Source organism: Syngnathus leptorhynchus, chromosome 6, assembly GCF_054491065.1.
Source record: "Syngnathus leptorhynchus isolate UIUO chromosome 6, UIUO_Slep, whole genome shotgun sequence".
NCBI lineage: Eukaryota > Metazoa > Chordata > Actinopteri > Syngnathiformes > Syngnathidae > Syngnathus > Syngnathus leptorhynchus.
In genome coordinates, this window is record NC_141200.1 from 10,299,847 (window position 1) to 10,323,825 (window position 23,979).

Here is a 23,979-nt window from a genome sequence, read left to right on the forward strand (position 1 = left end):
TTAGCCCTTCTTATGTCGTGACAAAGAAACAACAAAGACGTGATTTTCGGCATGTCAAGTGGGTAAGAAAAAAAAAAGTTTTTACGTGAACTTTGTTTGAATAATAGTAGTCATGAAGACGTCGCAGCTGCGCGTCATCGCTTCTCTGTGGAGTTTTCTTCAGTTCAGCGCACTCATAAAGGTAAGACTAATTTCTTTAGCGCTTTCAGTCACGTTTGAGAAGAACGGAGGTTTTCCAAAAGTGCCACTTTGCTTGGATTAAAGGAATGCTCAACCAGTCAAGAATGGATGAGTGCACCTGTTGCGTTTCAGGCTGACTGTTTCGCTACTGGTGCAAAGTTTGCGGAGAAATTTCACACAAGGATGGAGTTTTGTTACAATGGCTGCAATCATGCTATGAATGGGATTTTTTTAATCTGGGTTAAATCCACGTCATCGCATCATAAATACTGTGACATTTAGTTAAGTCAAAAAGGTTAACAATGGTTGACTGTGAAGCAGAAGACAAGACTGGAGTGTATTAATTTAGATTTAGAATTCTGGTTACAAACAATAAGTGAAGTTTCTTGAAAATAAATAATAAAAATGAAAAATTCTAACAATAATAATAAAATAAGAAATATAAGAAAAATAAGAAAATGTTCCATAATACTTGCACACATTTTTTTATTCAAATGTCTTTATAAGTGTAGCATCAGATATTTTATGATTTAAAATTTGCATATTTGAATGTAAGTGTGAATCCAATTCATCACCTGGAAGCCTGTGGGATACAATAATGGTCAGATTTGACTGACAGTGTCAATGAAGTTCAATCAATCGATCGACTGACCAACTCAAAATGCTTCACATAAAAATAAATGCATAATATTGTGGTTGTAGTTTGCACTCAAAATGGTTCACATAAAAATAAATGCATAATATTGTGGTTGTAGTTTGCTGTGATGAACTTCATTGCCAGACTAACCCTAACCCTAACCCTAACCCCTAACACTAATACAACTTCAACCACAACAACATATTGCCATTGTACGCATTAATAGTATAAATCTAATATTTGTAAAGGTGGGATTAATAATACAGCACTTACATTGCCTACATTTGCATCATAAAGTGTAATGTAATGAAGTGTCGCAAAAGTATAGAGGAGAAGCATGGTTATCTATACTGGTTTGTGGATATGTAATATCCAGAGTCATCTAGATTCATCCAGAGTAAACCAGTGTAAAAAATGCATCCCAGTGAAATGTCATTACGTAAATCTGTGTCTGTGGATTGGCCCCACCTGTCCTCGCTGCACTGGTCTTTCAGGATAGAAAAAGGCGAGAGGGGGTGAGAATGGTATGCGGATGTGCGTGGCCAATACCGATGGGTCAGGATTGGAATGAGATACAGTTTACATCACTACCAGTTTTTAGCGATCCAACCTGGTAAAGAGAAATTCGAATTGTTTCCAGTAGTATCTTCTACTTCAATATCTGTCAATGGGCTGACTTTACATCCAGTATGTATGACACAGCAGTGACAACAATGACAAGTGTCCATTGTCTCATCGTCGACATGGTGCATTTAGCCTTACATAAGAAACCACACTGCAATATAACATCCTGTTCAGTTTTGTGCACGTTAAGGGCCATAACACATTCCCACCATCTCTCGGCTGTGTGCACTGGAGTGAACGCAGAAGTGTTTTATTTCTGTAGTGTACAACTTGTAACTGAGGAAGTTGGGCTGAACATTCACAGTATGCCAACTAAAGGTATCATCAGGTTGTTATTGAATTTGTATAAAACACAAAAAGACAGAAAGCAATAAGAGTCCATTTAAAGAACAATGTATATTATGAAGACCTGCGAGAAATGATGAACTGCTTCGATCATGAGTTGTGTTGATATCCGTAGTTCACATGATCTCATCAGTTCACATAGATTCTCATTATACACTGTATTTTAGTCGACTCCTTCAGATCATAGCAAACCTCATTATTAGCTTTACACAATATTGAAACAATTCAACAAGGGCATATTTTGTTGGAGAAAAAACCCCCAATATATGCAACAAAGGAAGTTCAACCTGAAAAGGGGAAATATTAAAGTTCCTCTTTTTTTTTTTTTGCATGCTGATACTATACCCATATGTTTCTTCATCTCTTACCATCAAACAAGAATAGAACAGCATACTTAACTCTGATTTCTTTTAAAGGAGACACTTTGTGATTTTATTTTTTTTCTCAATTTCTCAGTTTTTAGCGTTTGGCCCTCTCCACTTTCCTAATGCTCTGAGACGTAGCAGTTCCTATATAGTAATAAAGTTGATGGCATTTTGTTAAAAGAAGGTGGACTCAGTCTTATTGAGCTTCAAGCAAACATATCTGTTTGCAGCCACTTCCCATTGCATGTTAACCACATGAACGCTTCCTGTAAATGCGTGGCTCAATGTCATACAACTACAATCATTCTTCAAAGTTCATGTATACATCACTCAGTCATATGTCAACTTCAAACGCCCGCAGCAAATATTAAAACGATTGTCTTCAATATTTTAAATTTTATGAACAAAAAACGTCTTCCTCGCCAGACGACATCTTACTGACAAACACGCTAGTTACTGTCCATAACGTCCCAAATATTGCCTCGTTCCTTTTCATAATTTAACAGGTTGACAAATACTAAAGTCTCCTACACACATTTAAACAATAGCCCGTAAATAAGGTGGATAGAACCAAAAAAGAAACTTGATGTACTTATATAGCGATTGACAGCAATTCGTGTTTTTCGAGGAGACTTATTTTTTACAATGTATATCAATTCCCGGCATCTTACTAACACCTGTTGCATGTTCATCTGGGAATACCCAAAGGTCTTATAGAGCACTTGACACACCCTATTTTTTGTCTTGCTGAAATCACGCCATTTGATAGGGGAAGAAACCCTTTCTCATTTAAGTGAGCCAGGTTTAATCCTACAATAAGGATGAATTTTGGACTCTGGCCATAAATTAAAAAGGGCTCTGGAACATCGGCCTGCATATTTAGCCATGTTGCTGGCGGAGAAATTCTTCTTCGGGTTGGTTATTATTACTGATAAAAGAGTTACTTAGTTGTTAAACTTAATACTTGGATGGACAGGTACTTACTATTTATATACAATAGATTGAAAAGTAAATTTTAAATGCTATGTTCCCTTTAAAGTAGCTAAGCAGCCAATAAAGGTTTTATTATGGTGACTTTTACTTTCCATTATGTACTTTTCGAAATGAAAAAAAAAAGAATACAACACTTTTTTTTTTGCTAATTCTTTGTTGCAAATCGTATGCTCTGTTGATTGATGTTTGTTAATATTTGAAACGGGAAATTTGCCATGACTTCATACTGTCCAGTTGAACCTATTGTGGTACACACCAGCTCAAACCAGAACTGAATAAGCACAATGCTTCCTTGTGTCCCTTCATCTGATCAATTAGTTACCAACCCTGTGAACTTCTGAGAGGTCAGACGGTTTGTTTCATCAAAACAGCATTAGGCTTAGCGGGGAATCTGGCCTTCTCATTCCAGGGGAAGAATTTAGTCCTATGTTGGGGTTCAAAATACTAAAATATATATTGACACGTATTACCTGTAAACTGAAGATAAATGTGACATGAATTGAAAAGCCCTGTGCCTGCTTAATGACCAATAAGTACTTCAAAAATCAACACAAAACAGTACAGGGGCGGCACATGCGAACTAACTTGATCCTCACGCTCAAATGATTCAGGAAAAGTACAACACTTTGCATGAGTTTATCATAGTATGGAGCGAATGGCCATGCCTTTATATGGTTTCATTCACTCTCAGCCGGGCCCACTCAAATGAAAAGGTGGTGACACTGCTATCAGTGGGAAACATCTTAGAACAAGGAAATGGAACGTTTGGTAACTTGGCCTGTAGTGAGTATCGACACTATTCTGTGTGTACATACCACTTGTCATTTGGTTCATGCTACTTTTCCTTGCTGAACAAATGACGTATGCAAAAGCGTAATAATACTGTAGTCGTAAAACTGGGAAATAGAATAAATACAAGTGAATAAAAGTCTCTGTCGAATGCTTTTTGTCTAACTGTAGCTAAATGAGCAAAATGTTCCACATAATTGTCTGAATCACAAAGGTCACAATTCAAGTTTTTCTCCGTGGAATGCCGCAGCCTCCGCCCACTCACTAAAACACTTGAGAGGCATGATGATGGTCCAGTTTTCAATTAACATAGTTGCCCGTTACCAAAGCGGCTCCTTCAGTCTGTGCATGTACATGATGAGTTACAAAGAGTCACAGTTCCCCCACTTCATGTAAATGAGACACAGACGTCAAAGCCCTTATTGTCAGCAAAGAGCAGATAATTTTATCTGTGACCTCTGTGCAGGTCAGGGTCAAATGAGGCAGTCAGGTTGAAAAAAAAAAAAAAAAAAAAAGAAGAGACCTTTTATCTTTCGTTTTCTGCTAAAAATGTAGATTTACCTAAGAGTAAGACTTAAGAGTTTTGAATTTAAGATTTGAGAGTTGTGGTTTGAATCTCGGCTCTGGCTCTTCTGTTCACGTGGTTTCCTTGGGCTTTCTTCCTCATTCCGCAAACATGCATTGTCCATAGCTGGCAACATGATTCGTTATAGTTACTTGTTTATGAGTGCTTTCTAAGCGTCACAGTTTACCCCTGCTTACAGTTTCTTGTGTAGTATCGTACTTGGTCAGCCTCGACCTGCCACAGGACACAAGCGATTCTAAATTTGCCCCTTGAGTGCTGACATCAAATTCACTCACTAGCAGATGTCAGTAGAAGCCAAATATGGCAGCCCCATGAGACAGTTAAAAATAGGTGTGATTCTTGTGTGCGTAAATTGTATACCAAAAATGAATATCTTGTTTAGACTTGTATCTCAGGGTAGGGCACAGTGTAACTAAATCTCCAAAAAAAGAGGCAAAAGTTCTTATTTGAACTTTTTGTCACTCCAAAATGCCGCATGCAAAACTGGCATATAAAACAATTGAGAAAACGACAAATGTCCGCTAGAAAAATGCTATTTTACAGTATAAATCTAATAACTAGTATCAAGAACATGGAAAACAAAAGCACGTTTGGGTTCAAATGTCAAGTTCTTTATATCAGTGGTCCCCAACCTTTTTAGCACCATGGACAAGATTACTGCAATGCAAGTTATTTATTGTGCAGCCCGGTACCAAATGATCCACGGACCGGTACCGGTCCACAGCCCAGGGGTTGGGGACCGCTGCTTTACAGAACGCTATGTATATGACTCGTAACCATGGCAGAAGCTCCCGGTGAAAAGAGGTAGACAGTTTTCTTTGCTGCTTGCTTTTTTTTTTGGGTGGTTGGCATATTTGTTCATTTTTTCAAATTTGTGGAAGATTATAATGAAATATTTTAAGCCTTTTCTCCTCGACTACAATGTCAAATGACAATATGTTAGCGAGGATTGACAAGCAATACATTCGCCGGCAATACAAAGTGGGTAAGCCGTAGACCTCCAAACATTATCAGAGGACGTTTTCTTCACATTTGTGCTCCAATGGTTGTCTGCAGCTCACCGTGTATGCTTGTACAGAACTGTGCTCGGGGACAGTATTTCCATGTCCTCTGATCTGCACAGTGATAGAAGAGTCAAGGCTCTGTTGTGGGTGGTGGATACCTGGAGAAACACGCACACACAGAAGCACACACACACTTTGGTAAGATTCAGTATTTGGAATTACCCATTTTGCAAATGGCCAGTGTTACTATGTTGCGCTCACAGTCGTGCTATCACATATAAACAATCTGATTGGCAATGCACAGACAGATAACAGTCCAGATGGATTAACTTTCCAATTATAAGGGAGGGAGAAGAGTCCATTCTGTTCAGTTTGAACCTAATGTTTGTTTTTCAAGATGTTCGAAAAATAGTTTACAAGCCTTCAAATAAAATTGACAACAATGTTATGGTTAATTCAGTTTTGAGTCTGACATAAATACTTTGACTGGAAGTTGAGCATATTCTAGATATTTTTAAATGTGGTAAAGTTTTGAAGGAAATTGCCGCCATAAAAATTAAAGATAACATTTTATGCTGGGAAATATTGTGTTTGTTTCTGTGTCCATGGTAAACATTCACACTCGAGTATCAACAGCCGTCTCCATGAGTTAAAACGCTTTTACTGCTTTGACTTTATGGGTGTACGCTTTTTCCCATGCCCCAGGCACAACGCATTCTCTGGCACGATCAGGCCTCCTGTTACGAACTAGATGGCGAGATGATGAGAGGTAGTTTGTGAAGATTCAGGCCAAAGTCATCATGGTAACTAAATTGGCTGAACAGAGAATGAAGTATTAGGGGCTTGTTACTTACATGAAGTATCATACTGATATTCTTAAAATTCTTGCCACTTGGGCTATAATAACGAAACAAACATGTTCTCAAGACACCTGAGAGCTGTCGCAAATTGTGAATAAAGCACTCTTTGTAATTTCTACCATATTTAAAATGATTAGCATGACATTCAACAAACTAATAATCATCAAGTCACTGGAATGTGTTATCCATACTCGTCGCCATGCCCATCTACCAAAAGACCTCCTTAATACTGAGGTCTGACGACAGGTCTGGTGTTACTCAAAGTCTTGTGGTACTTTTTGTTCTTGGAACTGACCTTAATAAGCCTGAGGTATGAAGTACAGCACAATATTTACCTTCAAATCCCTTTATGTTGATCTGTTATCTGGGGTCTCTGGGTGGGTACAGGAAAGTCATGTTTGCACTGAAACAATGAATGTTTCCCAGGAGAAACCTCTGAGCCAATCAACTTTACAAAGGCTGACTCTGACCTTTGAAAATGAATTAGTGAAATGTGAAATTTAGTCAAGTTGCCGCGGTGATAAATGTGCACATTGTCCCAATGCTTGACATGAAAGGAGAGCAGTGAAAGGGGCTGTCAATCAATCTGTAAACATGAGCATTAATTAAAAACCTGCACTTTAAAAACACTGGTCAACAGCAAATTTTGGATCAACGATGGCTTTTTGTGTCCCTGAATGTATTTTTAATGCCATTTGAAATGATGAATGAAAAAGTACTGGGAGGAAAGACAGCCAGCACATATCCCAATTCTTTTGTCACCAATGAATTGTGTTTCATAGTTTTTGTTCTGAATTGTCATTCGGCACACTTATTGCAACGAGCTGATATGGATGTTTTAAAGTTTATTTTTGTTTGTTTCGTGTATTGTTGGCCCGGGGATCCAAAATGTCACATAAGATGTTGTATTTATATCAACATTATTGATGATATGCAAAAATCGAGATCATTCAAGCTGGAGTTTTACTTTTTTGTTCTTGGTGCTTTTGTGTTCCAAGTCATCAGACTATAAGAAGCTGAGGTCAATAAGGTCCACCCTTGAGTGACAGCGTTGAAGGTGATGTCTTGGTTGTGCTGAGTCTCGTTACAGAGGAAGGAACTTGGGTGTTATCGGAAAGCACGCAGCAAAGATGGGCTGAGCGAGACGCGGGCGGATCGGCTGCCTTTGGGGTTGATGTAATGTTTATGTAGCCGTCGGTGTGGCCACTTCCTCCTCCTCCTCTTTCCCAGACTCCGTCAAAGGGCACAGACTGAGGACACAGAGCCAGAGGGTCAATAGCTGAGTCCCAGCTAAAATGTTTGACCATTCCAAAAAGATTCCAGCATTTAAACATGACTTTTTATTCCAAGGAATCCTTTCCCTCCTGGGATTTTAGAGTACAGTTTACATCTTCTCAGTGAGTCATTTCCGTGGCTTAATGGCTTGAAACATTGTTTTGTTTATTTTGGCAGACGAAAATATGTGATACTTCTGCACATGATGAAAGTATTCAAAGCACATCTAGTCTAAATGCTCAGAGACAGTTTAACACGAATATCTCGATAAAAACAAGACTGTCAAAGTATTATAAGTGATCTTTCACATCTATTTTTCGTTCTATTTGCACTAAAGTCAGACATTTTGTCGACAAGTTTAAATCGATCTATTTAGTGACTGATTAGTCAGTATCTGGAGTTCTGTAAAAAAATGACATCATAAATGACTGAATTTGACTACATTTCCTTGGTGGATAATAGGGAAAAATAACAATTAGTTATTTCAAATATATATGTTATTCAAAGTTGGGTGGCAGGCTCTCTCTCTATGTTTTGAACTAATGTTTTCATAACAATGTCAATATTGAGCAAAATAATCGTGTCAGAAAGAATTGGGCTTCTCATAGCAAACTTACTTTGTATCACAAGTTGAAACTAAAACAACATCACCTCTGCTGGTTGTATTGTTGTAATTGTAAAAGACATGATCATCAGTTCAATCTCATCAGTCCTCATGCCCATCCATAGTATTGCCATTTGTGTAGTTGGCTACATCAGGAAGTGGTACGCATGGGCACAATTTGGCAGCCAGCAGTAGGGTTGCTAGTCATTCAGTTTCAACGTGTTTCCTGTCGAAAGAAGATATGTGACATTGCAGGGGGACAATTGCTTCCTTCAGAATGACAATGCAATCGAAAGGGAACTTTCTCAAAAATGAGACTCCCATCCTTCAATCCTTGAGACTGTCACACTGGAATATGTCCTCAACTCAGTGACATCTTTGCTGAAGATAATTTTGTTGTATTCCAACTCACTTGGGGAAAATGACTACTTCATCCAATTTCACAAGGCCAAGAAAGATAGACATGGTAGTTGATTCCAGTTGTGTTCTCCATCAGCGCATTGTCTGCATCATGTCCTTTGGCAGACTGACATCAATTCAGCACAATAAGAATGCTTGTTGCTTTCATTTGCAGCGTGAAAGCCGAGAAAACTGACCGTGCTCCTGCTTTGTCACGCAGACTGGATAGTCAAGAATTGTGTGAAAGAACAAATTGCCGAATTACATATCTGTGAGCTATTCTTTCAAATAAAATCCATTCAAAACGATTGGATGTTTTTGATCAGCGTTACCAACAAAAACCAGAATGCCCCCTAAACTCAAACAAATTGGTTAATGGCAGAGGTAGTGGCTCTCAGAATTCCAGCCAAAACAATGACACCAAGAGCAAACTTTAAAAAATGTCAAATATGCATTTTGCTTTTTTTTTTTCCTTTTGTGGAAGTTTTGTGAAACTTTAGCCAAAGGAAAGACCAGCGTCAACAAGACATGTTAAGAACTCAAGAATATAATGTAAAAATCCATCCAATGTTAATTAAAAATGCCTTCCTGCTTTTATGCTGTTTCATTTTCCAAATGGGGTTTAAAAATAATAGCTTTGATAAGATTTCCGGAGCAAACTGTTTGACCTTTGAGGTTGCACGCAAATTATGCTCAAGTCAACAACTGCCTGAACAGCCTTGACACGCTCTGCAGCCTTGACCCTCTCAAGGGGCACTCAGATTTGGAAAGAATAGAGGCCCAAAGGGTTTGGGAGGAAGGCTACAGTCACCATTGTAAATAAAAAAAGAAACTAATGCAAAGTTTGGTCTTCAGGGAGAGGTGGGTGGTTGTGCTGCATTAATTAGATAAGCCTTGGAACGCTGACTATTTGAATAGAAGAATACAACTGAAGTTGTGGTACGTGACCTATAGTGATAAAAGGTCAAATAATTTTGGTAAGCTAATTATCAGGTTTATGAAGGACTTTTTTTAAATTGATATTTTAGCCATTAACTGAATGCGTCAACTATAACAGACATTCATGACATTAAACTGCTAAAAATATTAATTACAAGAATTAAAAATGAGTGTTAATTGTTATTAGTTTGCGATGCTCTAACCACAATAGTTTTTTTTCTTTTCTTAGCAATGCAGTTTCGAGAAACAATGAGCTAATTGAGGAGCAACTTTCTAACTTTGCATCTTTTTTTTTTTTTTCTACTGCAAATGAATCCCAGGGCACTGAAGTCATTTTTAAAACCAAAATAAGATAATGAATGAATATTTTTATTTAAAAAAAACTAGAATTAACATTTTTTATTTTTTAAATTTACTTTGTGTGTGCATGTTTGTTTCTGATTGATAATTCAATACTGACATCTGCTGTTGCATGAGACTAAAAGGTGTTTTTATTCTTCCAGGGCTCCCTTGGAAACTGTAAAGGTGGGTCATTTTACACACTGCAAATATTCTTCGGCTAAATATAGGATTTTCTTTATGAATAGCTTGTCTTTTTTTCATATTGCTAATTCAAATGACAAAAATAATTGGGAAGCTTGTTTCTTTTCATTGTGGTCCAATTCTTGTTCCTCTGTTTCACAGATAAGCTATGTGACAGCAATGAAACAATAAGTTTAATAACAACAACAACAACGATCACACTCGCCTCGCCTTCCAGTTGTATTCTATTCGTTGGGAACGTCTCTGGAGATGGTTCACTCACTGAGTTGACTCCTGGAGCCATTTATCATGTCTTCCTCAACTGTTCCAACTGCTGTCAAGAGATCACAATGAGTGAGTCAAACTGAAAAAAAGGAAATTATGCACAACAACTATGTGAACTGTGTTTGGCAATCATAGGACAACGTAAGAAATAAGCCCTTTGACTCACAATACAGCCTCTCAGCTGGGATGCAATCCAGATCTCATTTCCGCCCTGACCAGAATGTGAAAAATATTCATTTGCGCAATATTATTTGAGCAATATTATTCTTAATATTGAAATAGTCACACCCACGTGCGCCCAACCATGCATTCTCTTGTGTTTCTCCGGGGTTGGGTCACGAGGGCAATAGCTTAAATAGGGGAGCCCAGACCTTTCTTCGTCAAACTCTTCCAGGGGTATTCCGAGGCATTACCAGGCCATCCTGGAAACTTACGCTTTTACGCCCATCAAGTCGAATGGAAAGCCCACTTGTGGAGTTTTGGTATTTTTGTAGACGGGCGCAATTAGAAAGTGGCCTTTGCGCCGTTGTTGGAGTGAACACAGACGACTTGATTCCTTTATGTCCCCTTTTGCTCAGAGCCTCAAAAAGTCAGCCTTCTTGAAGTCGGCCAGGTCACTACATCCTCAATGGAGGTGAGCTGGAGCAAACCAGAAGGAAACTACTCGTTCTACATGGTACGATGGACTGATGGAAAAATTGACAATCAAGAAAATGTGACTCAAACATGGATAAATATAACAGAATTGTCTGCTGGGACCATGTACACTGTAAATGTAAATACAGTGGCAGATGACAAAGTGACTGAAGGCGATACTGCAGCTGTGTCCCATTACACAAGTAAGTGCTTTTTTTTTTTATTGTGATTAACAAAATAATGGATAACTGACAAAACTACGGCACACTAGCTCATTTGTTTGATTTGATTTGACATTCTTTTATTAGTCCCACACAGGGAAATTCCAGTATATAGCAGCCAACAGTGTTAGAAAACAACAGAGCTGCTGTAAGAGGCTGCCGCTTGTTCAGCGGCAGAAGTAAAAAAGATAAAATAAAAAAAAAAGAAACACTTTCCAAAAACATATAATATAACAATACATCAGAAAACATCACACTGGCAATAATGCAAACATAATTATCACTTTTCATGCCTTGTTGTTTGAAGCTGTTTTAGATTAAAGAGGAGAGATCAATTTGGCAGTGAACAGAAAGTCAAGGAGCATGTTTTAGCTTTATCTCTTCACAGTTGATAAAGAAAACTTGCTATTTTTTGTGAGCTAATTTTGTTCTCAATCCTGTCATGTAGAACCAGGCATCATTCGCGAACTCTCTGCTTCTGCAAATACATCCGCAATATCTCTGAAATGGATACCACCTCATGGTGAGGTGTTCTTATATAGGATTAAGTGGCACAACGATGGACCGCAGTTCAACACAAATGATGACTTCACTGTGCGATCAGACTTGGCCTCTGGTACATCATACACAGTCACAATTGTTTGCATTGCTGGAGACAACCAAACGGAGGGAGAACCTTACATATTTGACCAAGTCACAAGTAAGATATCTCTGCTAGCATGGCAAATAGAAATGTACAATATTGTTGGTCTTCTGTTGAAGAAATTGAACTCACTCAAACATACTATCTTGAAATTAATTTGAGATTTTTACCAAAACGTACAGTGCATTGACATCTCGACCTAGAAAACAAAGAGATTGTCATTTGGATATTTACATATTTTTTTTCTAAGCACATCAGTGCAATGTTGAGATGCCACTGGTAAGTATAGAAAAATGAAGAACACTATAACTCATTTGAAACTTGGAGGAGTCTGGTCTAGGGTTGCATCTTCATGACTCTGTGCAGTGTACAATGAAATCTCAAAATTTAATTCTGCTGCCTACTGTCAGAGAATTTGGTCTCTGTTGGATTAACAGACATGGGAAGGCATACAAACCAATAGAAAGACACCATAATTCATAAGGGTACACTATCATACTGTTTCATTGGTAGTGGACTGCAAAACTAGCCTAAGATTTGACTTTCTTATTTTCCAGGGCCTGAGAGGCCTGAAAATATTACAGTTACTCCAGGGACTGACTACCTGATAATTAAGTGGACCTTACCCCAAGGGAGAGCTGATTTCTATGAGGTGAACATCTCCAATACAGATCTGTTATATTCCTCCAGCAAAAACACAACAGTCACCACAGCCGAATTTTACGATTTGTATCCGGGGAGAGTTTTTCTCATCACAGTCACCGCTATCGCTGGAAATCTAGGCAACACAGCCGACCAGATTCCATTCGCTACCGGTAAATTGACTTTTTAAGATGTTTCCCAGATTGACCATGATCTGAATTAGTATTTATAGTTGGACATAAAATATGTGAATATCTGAAGCTGTTTTTTTTTTTCTTTTTACAAATGTTCAGTTCCAACACCACCTCGTTCACTCAAGATCATGCAAAGTACAAATTCTTCACTTCACCTTCGATGGGAGACTCCCGCCAAGATGGAGGGTTCTCCCTTTATCAGTTACCATATTACCTACCAAAGACCAGGTGGTGAAATACAGATCACTAACACCACCGATAACAGCATGGTGCTGTTACAGCTCTCTTCTGGAACATTGTACAACACATCCGTGTACACAATTGGACCCCAAAAATTGATGAGCTCTGCTGTGCATATTTCAGGATACACCTGTGAGTACACCACCAAAGCTTAACAATTTCTGTTTTCCTTTTGCTGTCCTGTTATATGTTAGCATACAAATGCTCCTCTGTTTTTAGTGATGTTTAAACTCAATCTGCTATTCTGCTAAAAAAATATGCACACCAACTGTCATGGCAACCTCAGTGTATATCTCTTCATCCATTTTATAAAAGTCTAGGGCTTTTCTTCTTATGACTTCTAGAACATGGCAGCCGTATTTGCTCTTCTAAAAGTGTGCTCACTCGTCCAACTTTCTTCAGTTGTATCAGTGTCAATACTTTGATTTTTTTTTTTCCGTGCCCAACCCTGTGTTACACCTTGTGGCCAGTCCTATCAATACAACCTCAATAAATGTAACATGGTCCAACCCGTATGGAGTGCAGACATCTTACAAATACTTGGTTCAAACCGAACACTTTTGAATGAACAAACAGTCATTGATAACAACACCGATGTACATGGTCTGGAACCTGGAACTAAGTACCATGTTATTGTCACCACATTCGCAGGAGAAAGTAAATCCAAGAGAGAGCAGACATTCACTTACACATGAAAGACAAAATCACTGCATTATCTTGACATGGTCATATTGATTATTACAAAAAGATTTGTCTTATGTTGATTCTGACCAAAACCTGTTCTCTGTTTTGTGTAGTGCCTAAAGCTGTGACTGAACTCAAAGTTCAGGATTATAACACAACAACCATCCAGTTGATATGGTCCAGATCAAGTGACTACAAAGATACTTATAGCTATCTGCTGAATGCATACCAGGATGAAACTCTGGTTCAGAATGGGACAACTAAAAGACAAACTTATACCTTCTTCAATCTGATCCCTGGAACTCTTTACAGTTTTGAGGTGGTCACAGTTGTAGAGGGGCTGAAGTCAACATCGGAATACACATCACAATACACAAGTATGGCCTCATTCGTCTGTAATATCAAATAATAAGAATAAGAATAAGAATTGGTACATAGTACACTTAAATATAAAATATACAACGGAGCAATATAATAGGCAAAATCGTGAGCATTACATTTATTTATATTCATATTATATACATTTGCATTCTTGCAAATAAAGGCCTTATAGTACCTTATGCATTCTAGCCACTGTAATCCGATATTTGTCTTCTTTTTTCAGAACCTGAGATAGTTTCAGACATCTGGGTCATAGGGACAACAACTAATATGTCTGTCTTTTGGACTGCTCCAATGGGCCACGTGGATTCCTACACCGTACACCTGTTGAACAAAGACTCAGGATCTGAAAGTTCAAAAGAGGGTCTGAGTAACTCAACTCTTAGCACATTATTTACGAATCTGAAGCCAGGGACGCTTTATTGTGTGGTGGTGATAAGCAAAAGTGGAACTTTGCAAAGTGACAATTCAACTTACTGCAACGCAACTTGTGAGTTAACTCATCATGGTTTGAAGAGGATTTGTATTTCATTTTCAAACAGTGACTAATAAAAGTATTCTTTTTCTCTTGCTAAGTTCCAAACTCTCCTGGGCCCATAAGCGTTGACCTCCAGACTGTCAGCTCTATCAATTTCACTTGGCACCAACCAGATGATATGGATCATAATCAATACAACTACAGTGTCAATGGCCTTTTCATAACCCCAAATAATTGGTTTGTTTTGAACAAGCTCAATTCTGGAAGCCCGTACTCTATTTCTGTTGAAACAATTGGTGTGATGGGCTATAAAAGCACAGCGGTAAAAGCAACGTTTTATACAAGTAAGTAAATTAGCATCGAAGAATAACTGTAAATCCATAATACTTATGTTGTTTTTGATTCCATTTTTCTCAGAACCATTTTCGGCGACCATGCTGAAAGCGGCAGAAATTACCACAAATGCTGTCATGTTGGTGTGGCAACAACCAGAAATGAATCGTAGCTACTCATACTTGGTGCATGTCACTGACGGATTATTTCAATCAGACGAATTGGTCTCCACAACATTGTCTGCCAATGTCTCTGGCCTTCTCTCTGGCAACAACTACACCTTCAGCGTCACCACAAAAGCAGCAGATGGCACTCCGGCAGCTCCACAGATCAAATCCTTCTTTACACGTATGTACTATGTGAGCATCCTCTTCAAAGAATTTGGTAACAACAACTATCATCAATAATATTTCTTGTATTAATTTGAGATCAAAGAATATTAAATTCAACTTAAAATAGGTTGATTTGACGAAAGAAAACTCGATTGCCAAAATTGAAAGACATTTTTGAGTTTTAATGCTCAAGCTGATGAATCTCGTTGAGAAAAATGAAGCAGTTTGATTTGTTTGATTTTTGTCTGCAATTTATACTGTAAATATCCGGAGTGATATTTGAAATATTGCTCTAAAACTCTCCTTGTAAAATGTGTTTAGAATTTCAGAGTGAAAAAACTACTTTTTTTTTCCAAGTAAATATCACTGAAAAATCTGAAAAAAATAACCGCTGTTTTGGAACATTTTGGAGAAAATATTCCAATAATACTAATAATATTTTATATTACTGTACTGATCAAAAATACTCGGCAGGCACAGTTATATCCACTTTGGTTGAAAATAATCTGAGATAGCAAATTGGACTCATGATATATAGTATGTTAAATGATGCTTATCGGACAGCCATTCTCATTTTCATCAAAGGAAACTTTCTGCCTGTGTTTTATAGGACCACATGCGATTAATGAACTTAAGGCGCTCACCTTAAACTCAACTGCAATCCAACTGAATTGGAAGGAAGCGCTGCAACACAAACCTGAATACACCTATTGGGTTGAGACAACTGGTTGTGGCTTCCAAAACCAAACTGTGACAAAGGACGTTACAGTCATTTCAAACCTCCAACCTGGGACACTGTGTACGTTCTGTGTTTTTGTCCAAGCAGGGGATGGCATACAAGGGGAAAAACGCTGCATTTCCCAGTACACAAGTAAGACTTGAATTTGCCATTTGATTGAAAGCACTTACTTCTCTTCATTTGTTAAACTCAAGTCATTGTTTTGCAGTGCCTGAGGCAGTCCAACTCGGGATCTCCAGTCAAGGCTCAAATATGTCAGTCCTGGTGTCCTGGATTATCCCACAAGGGAATGTCGAGTCATATAGTGTTCACCTCAACAGCTCTTCTACTAATCAATCACAGCCAGTGGAGGCTACCAATAACTCCTTGCTTTTCGAGGGGCTATCTGCTGGTAGTCTGTACAGCGCCAAGGTCATATCCCATTCTGGACCATTCAACGTGTCATCGGAATTTGTTACAAATGCTACCTGTAAGTACCAATTTGTTCATGCCATACTTAGCTACACACTCACCAGCCACTGTATTAGGTACACCATCACATTATGCAACCAACGTTGAGCATGGTTGTTTCATTTGAGCATTTGTCATCTTGAAATTTGTACATAACCTAACATAACACAAACTAACAGAACATCACATGACATTAGTTTACATGTTGATGTTAACACACTGTATTTCCCAATTCCCAAAGTTCCAAACCGACCTGGGCCTATTGAGATCCTTACAAAGTCGACAAACTCAATAGAAGCAAGGTGGACAGACGCCCCCTTGATGAATGGTACATCATTCTTCTACCAGCTAACACGAGCACCATCGGAGGAAAGTGGATACATCAATACCACTAACTCCGGTCATACCTTTGACAACTTGATCTCTGGGACTCCCTACAACATATCCGTAACAACAATTGGGGTCTTGGGTTTTCGGAGTGAAGTGGTTCATGCCTATTTGGTCACCACAGGTAAGCATGCGTTTGTTTATTTATGTATTTATTTAATTATATCTGTCTGTCTGTATGTATTTTTTTATTTTATCATGCGCAAATGTGTCTGATCTCAGGGTTAATGCTTACCTCTCCGATTCCCTTAGAACCCTTGCATGTGCAGTTTCTCAACTCTTCTGCAAAGGAGGACAATATAACAGTCACATGGTTTCAACCTGATGAATACAAGGAAAGCTACGTTTATAATTTGACCTGGCAAAACTCAGACTGGCCTATCAATAACAGTACTGTGACTGACCAAACGATGTATACTATCAAAAACCTGGTCCCTGGCAGTAGGTATAACATTTCTGTTGTCTCTGAGACAAAGGATGGAACTCAGAGTGCTCCCAAAAGGATTTCCACCTGCACGGGTATGATCACAATATCTTACACTCACAATAATGCACCAGTGTGCACTATTCCTATTTTTTTTAGCAAATTTAGCAACTCCATTTTTTTTACTTTCAAATTTTGGAGGCAGTCTCTAAAAAATACATTGTGGCCACAAATGGTTCTACAACCTACAGAGGCCTGCAGGATTTATCAAAAGAAAGAAATAAAATCAATCAGAAATGATTTTTGTTTTGCTCATTGTATGTTTTGCTGCCCAAACCACAAATGCATATCCCTTATTATTTTATCCCTTATATATTTTATATCTTATTATTATATTACTTAAGGAATAAGTAAAATCATCAATAAAACCGTAATAAACGTTACAGTCTATAAACTGTTCACACTGCGCAGGTTGTAAATTCTTAAATAACCTTGTGTGTCTAATAAGTGTTAAAATTACGTTATTTTTGTTAATCTATTTCAGATGCAAACCCGGTGAGAAATCCAACATGCAACGGTCCAGACAATCCAAATGCAGAAATTGTCTTGTCCTGGACTAAACCCAGGGGGGAATTTCATGACATTCGCATCACTATTAATGATGCGGAAATGATGATTGGGGCAAGCCCCTGTAACCAAAGCTGTAGCCAGACCATCTCCAACCTAAGTCACTTCACTTCATACGAGATAATGATGGAGACACTGAGCTGTGGAGAGCCTTCTATTCCAAAGCTTCTACACTGCATGACTGGCATTACAGGTTAGACTTATTTTAAATGTAGCTTTCCTTTTACAGACAAAATCACAATTTTTGCTGTCGTGTTTTGGCAGACCCACCGATTCCAGCAAACTATGAGTCGCTAACTATTGTGAACGAGAAAGTATACAACAAATTCACAATTCTAATCAATTCCAGCCTGATAGTTGAAACCAGTGGGCCAGTCACTCATTTTGGTGTGTTGGTGGGGGAAAACATAAAAGGTTTGTTTCATTCATTTTTGTTTCCACACTATTGTAGTTTCATCATTGTCCCAAGAAATTGAAGAATTGTTTGCTTGGCAAGACTATTAAACTGATAATCATTCTCCTATGTCTGTACCTTCAGAATCTGACATGGCTAATACAACCAGATTCTTGGGAAACACATATAAACAGTGGATTGGCAAACAAACTACAGTATATCTGGCAACCATCAAGGAGAGAAATGGTCAATCACGGAGTCAAGAGAACATGTTGTCTGTAGATATTGGAGATGGTTCAGAATGGGCGGGCTACACCAATGGACCCCTTCATGGCAACCAAAGATACCAGTAAGACTTTAAAACATACCGCTGCATTTAGCAGATCAATTATTTGTCATCCATCCATCCATCCATCCATCCATCCATCCATCCATCCATCCATCCATCCATCCATCCATCCACCCATCAAACGAATTAGTTTGCCTGCATATGTAAATGAAAAACAGTAGAATGGACGGAATCAATTTGGATGTGAACACAGAATCCAATCACATGTCGTCAATATTTTTTAGCCTAGCTATGAATTTATTGCCTTCATTATGCAACACTTATTACATTATTATTACTCGGGAAAAACTTACAGCTTTAGTTGTTTTGATTTTGTCTCACTTTTATTTATTTTATCTTGCAGGTATGCCATCGTATTATTCACTAGATTGTCTCTGCAAGACAACCTAATTATGTCTTATGAATCGAGGGTCTCAATCACAAATTTCTATCCAATGGTAAAACTCCCCCAAGACCCAGGTACCATGCAAGTTCTAAATGAACTGTCTCATTTCATGTGCTCACTTTCTTTTTCTTGAAAACTTACTCATGATCTTTGCTAATGTCATAGTTGTCATCAGTGTCGCTGTCGGAGCAACCCTTGGGATTTTTAGCATCCTCTTCATCATTCTCATTGGCTTCATTGTTTACTGGAAAAGGTTTGTGACATTCACCAAGTCCCGTCATCTGACATATGTAAAAGTCACACCTTTCAACTCATGGTCACTATGCTGTAGGTTATCCAAAAAAGAATCCTCAGACATCCAGATTCATTCCTTGAGGTAAAATATGTTCATTTCAATCATATTTCTATGTATACCAACAGGAGATTTCACTTAAACTTTGTATTCCATAACTGTCCGTCAGTGCTGTTTGTGAACCTTCAAAGATCACGAGAGAAAAACTGAATTGGTTTCTTGTTACTGCACTCTTGTCCTTTGAGCAGAAATGCAGCAGTGAGGGTGGAGGACTATGAAGCTTACTACAAGAAGCAGAAAGCGGACTCCAACTGTGGTTTTGCAGAGGAGTTTGAGGTGAAACTTTTGTGAAACATCTTGTCCATGTCAGTCAACTAGCAAGATTCACTACTAACATTACGTTTTGGTTTTTACTGTCTTTCTAGGACCTAAGGCTGGTTGGTACATCTCAGTCAAAAGCATGTGCCCTTATGCAAGAGAACAAAGCCAAGAATCGCTACAACAATGTACTTCCCTGTGAGTCACCTTCCAGACTACTTAAAAATCAAAAATACTTCTCGTCTGCCTCTCACTACCTTTTGTCGTACAAACCATTCATGTCTCGGCCATATGCCACTAAAATAGTGTACACCGTGAAATTACATAGATGCTCCTGCATAATCGAATGATATCCAGTACAAGAGCTGAAGCATTTTTATAAAAATAAAAGATAATGTTGCTCACTTATGTTTGTCACATAACTAAGAATTGTACTGTTATTGTTAGTGCTGTTATTTCACAACAGATTTTTTTTTTTTTTGCTAAGTACACTGCCTTTTTCTCCACAACGTACAGTTAATAGAAGAGATCTTACATCAAATTTCAGATAGTGTTCCACATGGCATGATCTCATCGTGTCAAATTGAGAATCCGCGTACTGTCTGTCAGGATCATCGTTGCAAAATCTGAATTTTGATACAGCTCTAATATTGGATGTTGTGTCGTAAGGGTGTACTTATGAATTGTCATGATCGGCAATAGCAAGTTTGCAACAACACGAAAAAAAAATTCATAAAATACTCATTTTCATCATAATTCCCATGTCCCACTTGTCATACTTCCTAGATGATTCTTCTCGAGTGAAACTCTCTATCATTCATGGAAATCCATTTGATGACTACATCAATGCTAACTACATGCCGGTGCGTACTGACTCCTTCTGCCTGAGCCATTGCTTCATCATTTCTCACCCATTGTCTTCATCACTTCAGTCAATCTCAAGTTATTGTTTGGACTGTTTGAATGTTTATGCATGGACTGTTGTTTCATTTGGCAGGGTTACAACTCCAAAAAGGAGTTCATCGCAGCCCAGGGTCCTTTGCCTGGCACTGTCAAGGATTTTTGGAGGATGATATGGGAGAAGAATGTGCACACCCTGGTCATGCTTACACGCTGTAATGAGCAAGGCAGAGTGAGTACACACACAACACACACAAAATTTGTTTTTAGTATTGCTGAACAAAATCATGTTCAGAGATACATTGCATGTCTGTTTTTTTGGGGTTTTTTTTGGTTGGTTGCTTGCTTGTTTTCTTTTTTTCTTTCTTTCTTGCTAAATTAAAATGTGCTTACAATTGTGACATTTTAGAATGAATATTCACTTTACATTATACATTTTATTTTGTACATTTTACTAATACACTTTACTTTTTTTCCAAAACAAAAAAACAACAGAGACCAATAAACTGTACTGTATGACAACAGTGATATGACATAAGTTTAGGAAGGATTGAATAATTTTAAATGTATACATTTAATCATGTTTTCATGTAAATCATTCATTATTTTCTTTCCACAGGTCAAATGTGAGCAGTACTGGCATTCAAGCACCAAGCACTTTGAATACATCCGCGTTACAACAACCTCTGAAATACCCCTTGATGACTGGACCATTCGGGACTTTGAAATTAAAAATGTGAGGGGAATTTAGGCAATTGTTACATCATTTGTCTTCCTGTATTAATCCACGTAGATGTATGCCCATAGGTGAAAACAGCAGAGACTCGTTCAATTCGTCAATTCCACTTCACAGCCTGGCCCGACCACGGGGTGCCGGAAACTACAGAGCTTCTCATCAGCTTCAGACACCTGGTCAGAGAACACATGGACCAATATTCCACCAACTCCCCCACTGTGGTGCACTGCAGGTTTGTCAGAACAATCAGTGAGGGAAACTTTGACAGTGTTTGTAGTTTGGGGGAGAGATTCACTGACAGACAAACTGCATGTCGTCAAAGTCAAAGTCTGCTTTTTTGTCAATTTCTCCACGTTAAGACACACAAAGAGATTGAAATTACGTTTCCCACCGTCCCACGGTGACTAGACACATTACACAACACATACAAGCAAATAGCACAAAGAGTAAAAACAATAGATAAGAGCGATGAATCAGTAATAAGCAAATAACCTAAAAAAATAAATCAGGTACTTACTGTAACTAAGATAATTACATATTGTGTACATAACTCCTTCAAATAATATTGATGTGAAATTGGTGCTTTAAATGGGCTTACGTACTGTAAAGCTTCATTGTTAAATCCACTTTTATTTTGCGTCATGAATTTTCTTGACGGAATTTCAATTCTACTCCATGCAATTTGAATTTCAATAGCAATTGTCCTTCCCTTTTGCCACGTCACTTCAAATTCAAAAACAGAAGTGGAATTTAAGGGTCAATCTCAATTCAATTCAGAATTTTGTACAGTCCTAGTACTAGATACGAACACGTGCACCGCTTCAATGTTCAATGTCTTTCTCTGTTTCAGTGCTGGGGTGGGCCGCACTGGCACCTTCATAGCCATTGATCGTCTCATCTTCCAAATTGAAAGGGAAAATGTAGTGGATGTTTTTGGTGTTGTCCATGAGCTGCGCATGCACCGCCCACTCATGGTGCAAACAGAGGTACAACACTATATTCAGTGATCTTTTTGTAATTGTCAGCTGTGATTAACATCTTGATTTTATGTCTGTGCAGGATCAGTATGTGATCTTGAACCAATGTGCAATGGACATAATCCGATCAAGAACTGGAACTAATGTGGATCTAATCTATCAAAACACCGCCGCACTCACCATTTATGAGAATGTGGAACCCAGAAAAGATTATTATAAACACGGGTGCAACAATACTTAAGCCAGTTTGAAGCACTCAGGTAGTTGACTTCATTTTTAATTTTTATAGCTAAGAAAAGGGAGTGCTTTTCTAAAACGTCTCCTGACAAATTCATGTTTTAGGAATCTTCTGAATCAAAAACTTGTATTGTTTTCTATCTTGTAAATGGTTAAATATTCAAATATTGTTAAATACCATATAGTAAACATGTATGGTAGTTTCCTAAAGCATATTTGGATTGTGTAGCTGTCTACTGTAATTATGCTGGCCTAATACTGTATATGATTGGCTCAGGTTTATGGGCGTTATTATTGCTGACACTTGTAAAGTGTAAAAAGAAATTGTCTTAAAATGAACTGTTGGTCCTGTGAAACCAGCAGATGGCACTCAAGTGAAACCCATATTGCAAGAGTGCTATCATTATTGACCAATGTAAATAGAACTGAATAGATTATTATGGCTTTGCACATTTTATGTTACTTTACTTATGTTATTTTTTATGTAGGTTTTTTTGTATAGTGTGTATTGTATATTTTTATGCACTGACGTGAACAATGCACTGGATGCATTTATGTTTCTCTTCTAAACATTTGTAAGTAAAGAAGCAGGTTTTATTAGATGTATCATTTGGCCAGTTTGGAAAAGTCATCATTGTGTATTATGCGGTCACAACTATCTTTGAATGGAATCGTTGATGTACATTCCCCCCATGTCAATTCCTGCTGAGAATATTGTCAAAGACATGTATATAAGATGAACATTTTTCTAATTTTGTCTACATTTAAAAATGACATTTTCTAATAATGAGACTGGTATATTCTTTGAAAACATTATTAAAAACCCAGTGTTATAGTTTTGTCAGAAGCACTTTAAGGAAATCAGGAAGTGCATACTCTGGATGGAAAAAAAAAAAAGTCCAGAACTTAGTTTAAGTTTGTATTAATTCCTACGAGATGCTTGCTGGTACAATGCAAAACTGTAAATGACCCATATTTATCCTTCGTGTGTGATGTGTAAAGCAAAATACGGAGCATGGTGATTATATTAAATGTCTTGCCTGCTTGTGTGAGTACCATTAAAGGGCGCTCATTGATATGGTATTTTAAAGAATGCCAACTTTAATGCAAATACATTGGTATACACACCACAATAACTCTGTTTTTCCCGCCCTGAAAGATGTCCAAACCTATATCTTTTTTTTTTTTTTTTTATCAATGTATAACCGTGCTTAAACATTTTGTGTAAGTCTTATTTTTACAATACAAAAATATGTTTAACAGGGTAAAATGTATTTTTTTTTTTTTTTTTTTTTTACCAAAGGTGAGATACTTACCTCACAAAGGTTTGTCTTTTTGGTGTGTTTTTTATTTACAATTGGCACATCCGTTTTTCTAAATATATGAAAGGGTAATTGTGAGGAAGCCAAAGTATCTGGAGAAAGCATCAAGACAACATGTCAAATTCAGAAATGTGAGTCATATTTGCTATCCACCAAAAATTATTAGCACTTCCCCAGTGGCTTTTTATGAGGTGTACCTTATTTACCCATCATGCGCTGTAGGAAAATATTGCCGCTTCTGCTGCTGCTGA

At 37.8% G+C, this 23,979-nt stretch overlaps 1 protein-coding gene across 1 annotated transcript; it reads left to right on the forward strand.

The window, feature by feature from the left end:
- Positions 1-24: 24 nt before the first annotated feature.
- Positions 25-23,697, forward strand: ptprjb.2 (protein tyrosine phosphatase receptor type Jb, tandem duplicate 2). Its single transcript, XM_085914794.1, has 29 exons — positions 25-181; positions 10,104-10,125; positions 10,285-10,476; positions 10,986-11,246; positions 11,713-11,964; positions 12,465-12,722; positions 12,843-13,115; positions 13,781-14,044; positions 14,272-14,538; positions 14,625-14,870; positions 14,944-15,207; positions 15,802-16,062; positions 16,139-16,399; positions 16,622-16,891; positions 17,020-17,286; positions 17,736-18,011; positions 18,083-18,232; positions 18,357-18,561; positions 18,905-19,020; positions 19,112-19,199; positions 19,278-19,322; positions 19,487-19,574; positions 19,664-19,754; positions 20,343-20,419; positions 20,554-20,688; positions 21,076-21,192; positions 21,264-21,424; positions 22,043-22,178; positions 22,252-23,697. Exons 1-29 carry the CDS (start codon positions 113-115, stop codon positions 22,408-22,410), a joined length of 5,271 nt encoding a protein of 1,756 aa, XP_085770920.1. The 5' UTR covers positions 25-112; the 3' UTR covers positions 22,411-23,697.
- The last annotated feature ends 282 nt before the right edge of the window (positions 23,698-23,979 follow it).

What these genes read in the sequence shown, in the direction of transcription:
- ptprjb.2 (XM_085914794.1), top strand. Translation starts at nt 113, where the DNA reads ATGAAGACGTCGCAGCTGCGCGTCATCGCTTCTCTGTGGAGTTTTCTT. An exon ending in AGTTCAGCGCACTCATAAAG is followed by an intron (nt 182 to 10,103) that starts GTAAGACTAATT and finishes TTATTCTTCCAG; the next exon opens with GGCTCCCTTGGAAACTGTAA. An exon ending in GCATATTTCAGGATACACCT is followed by an intron (nt 13,116 to 13,780) that starts GTGAGTACACCA and finishes TGTTTTGTGTAG; the next exon opens with TGCCTAAAGCTGTGACTGAA.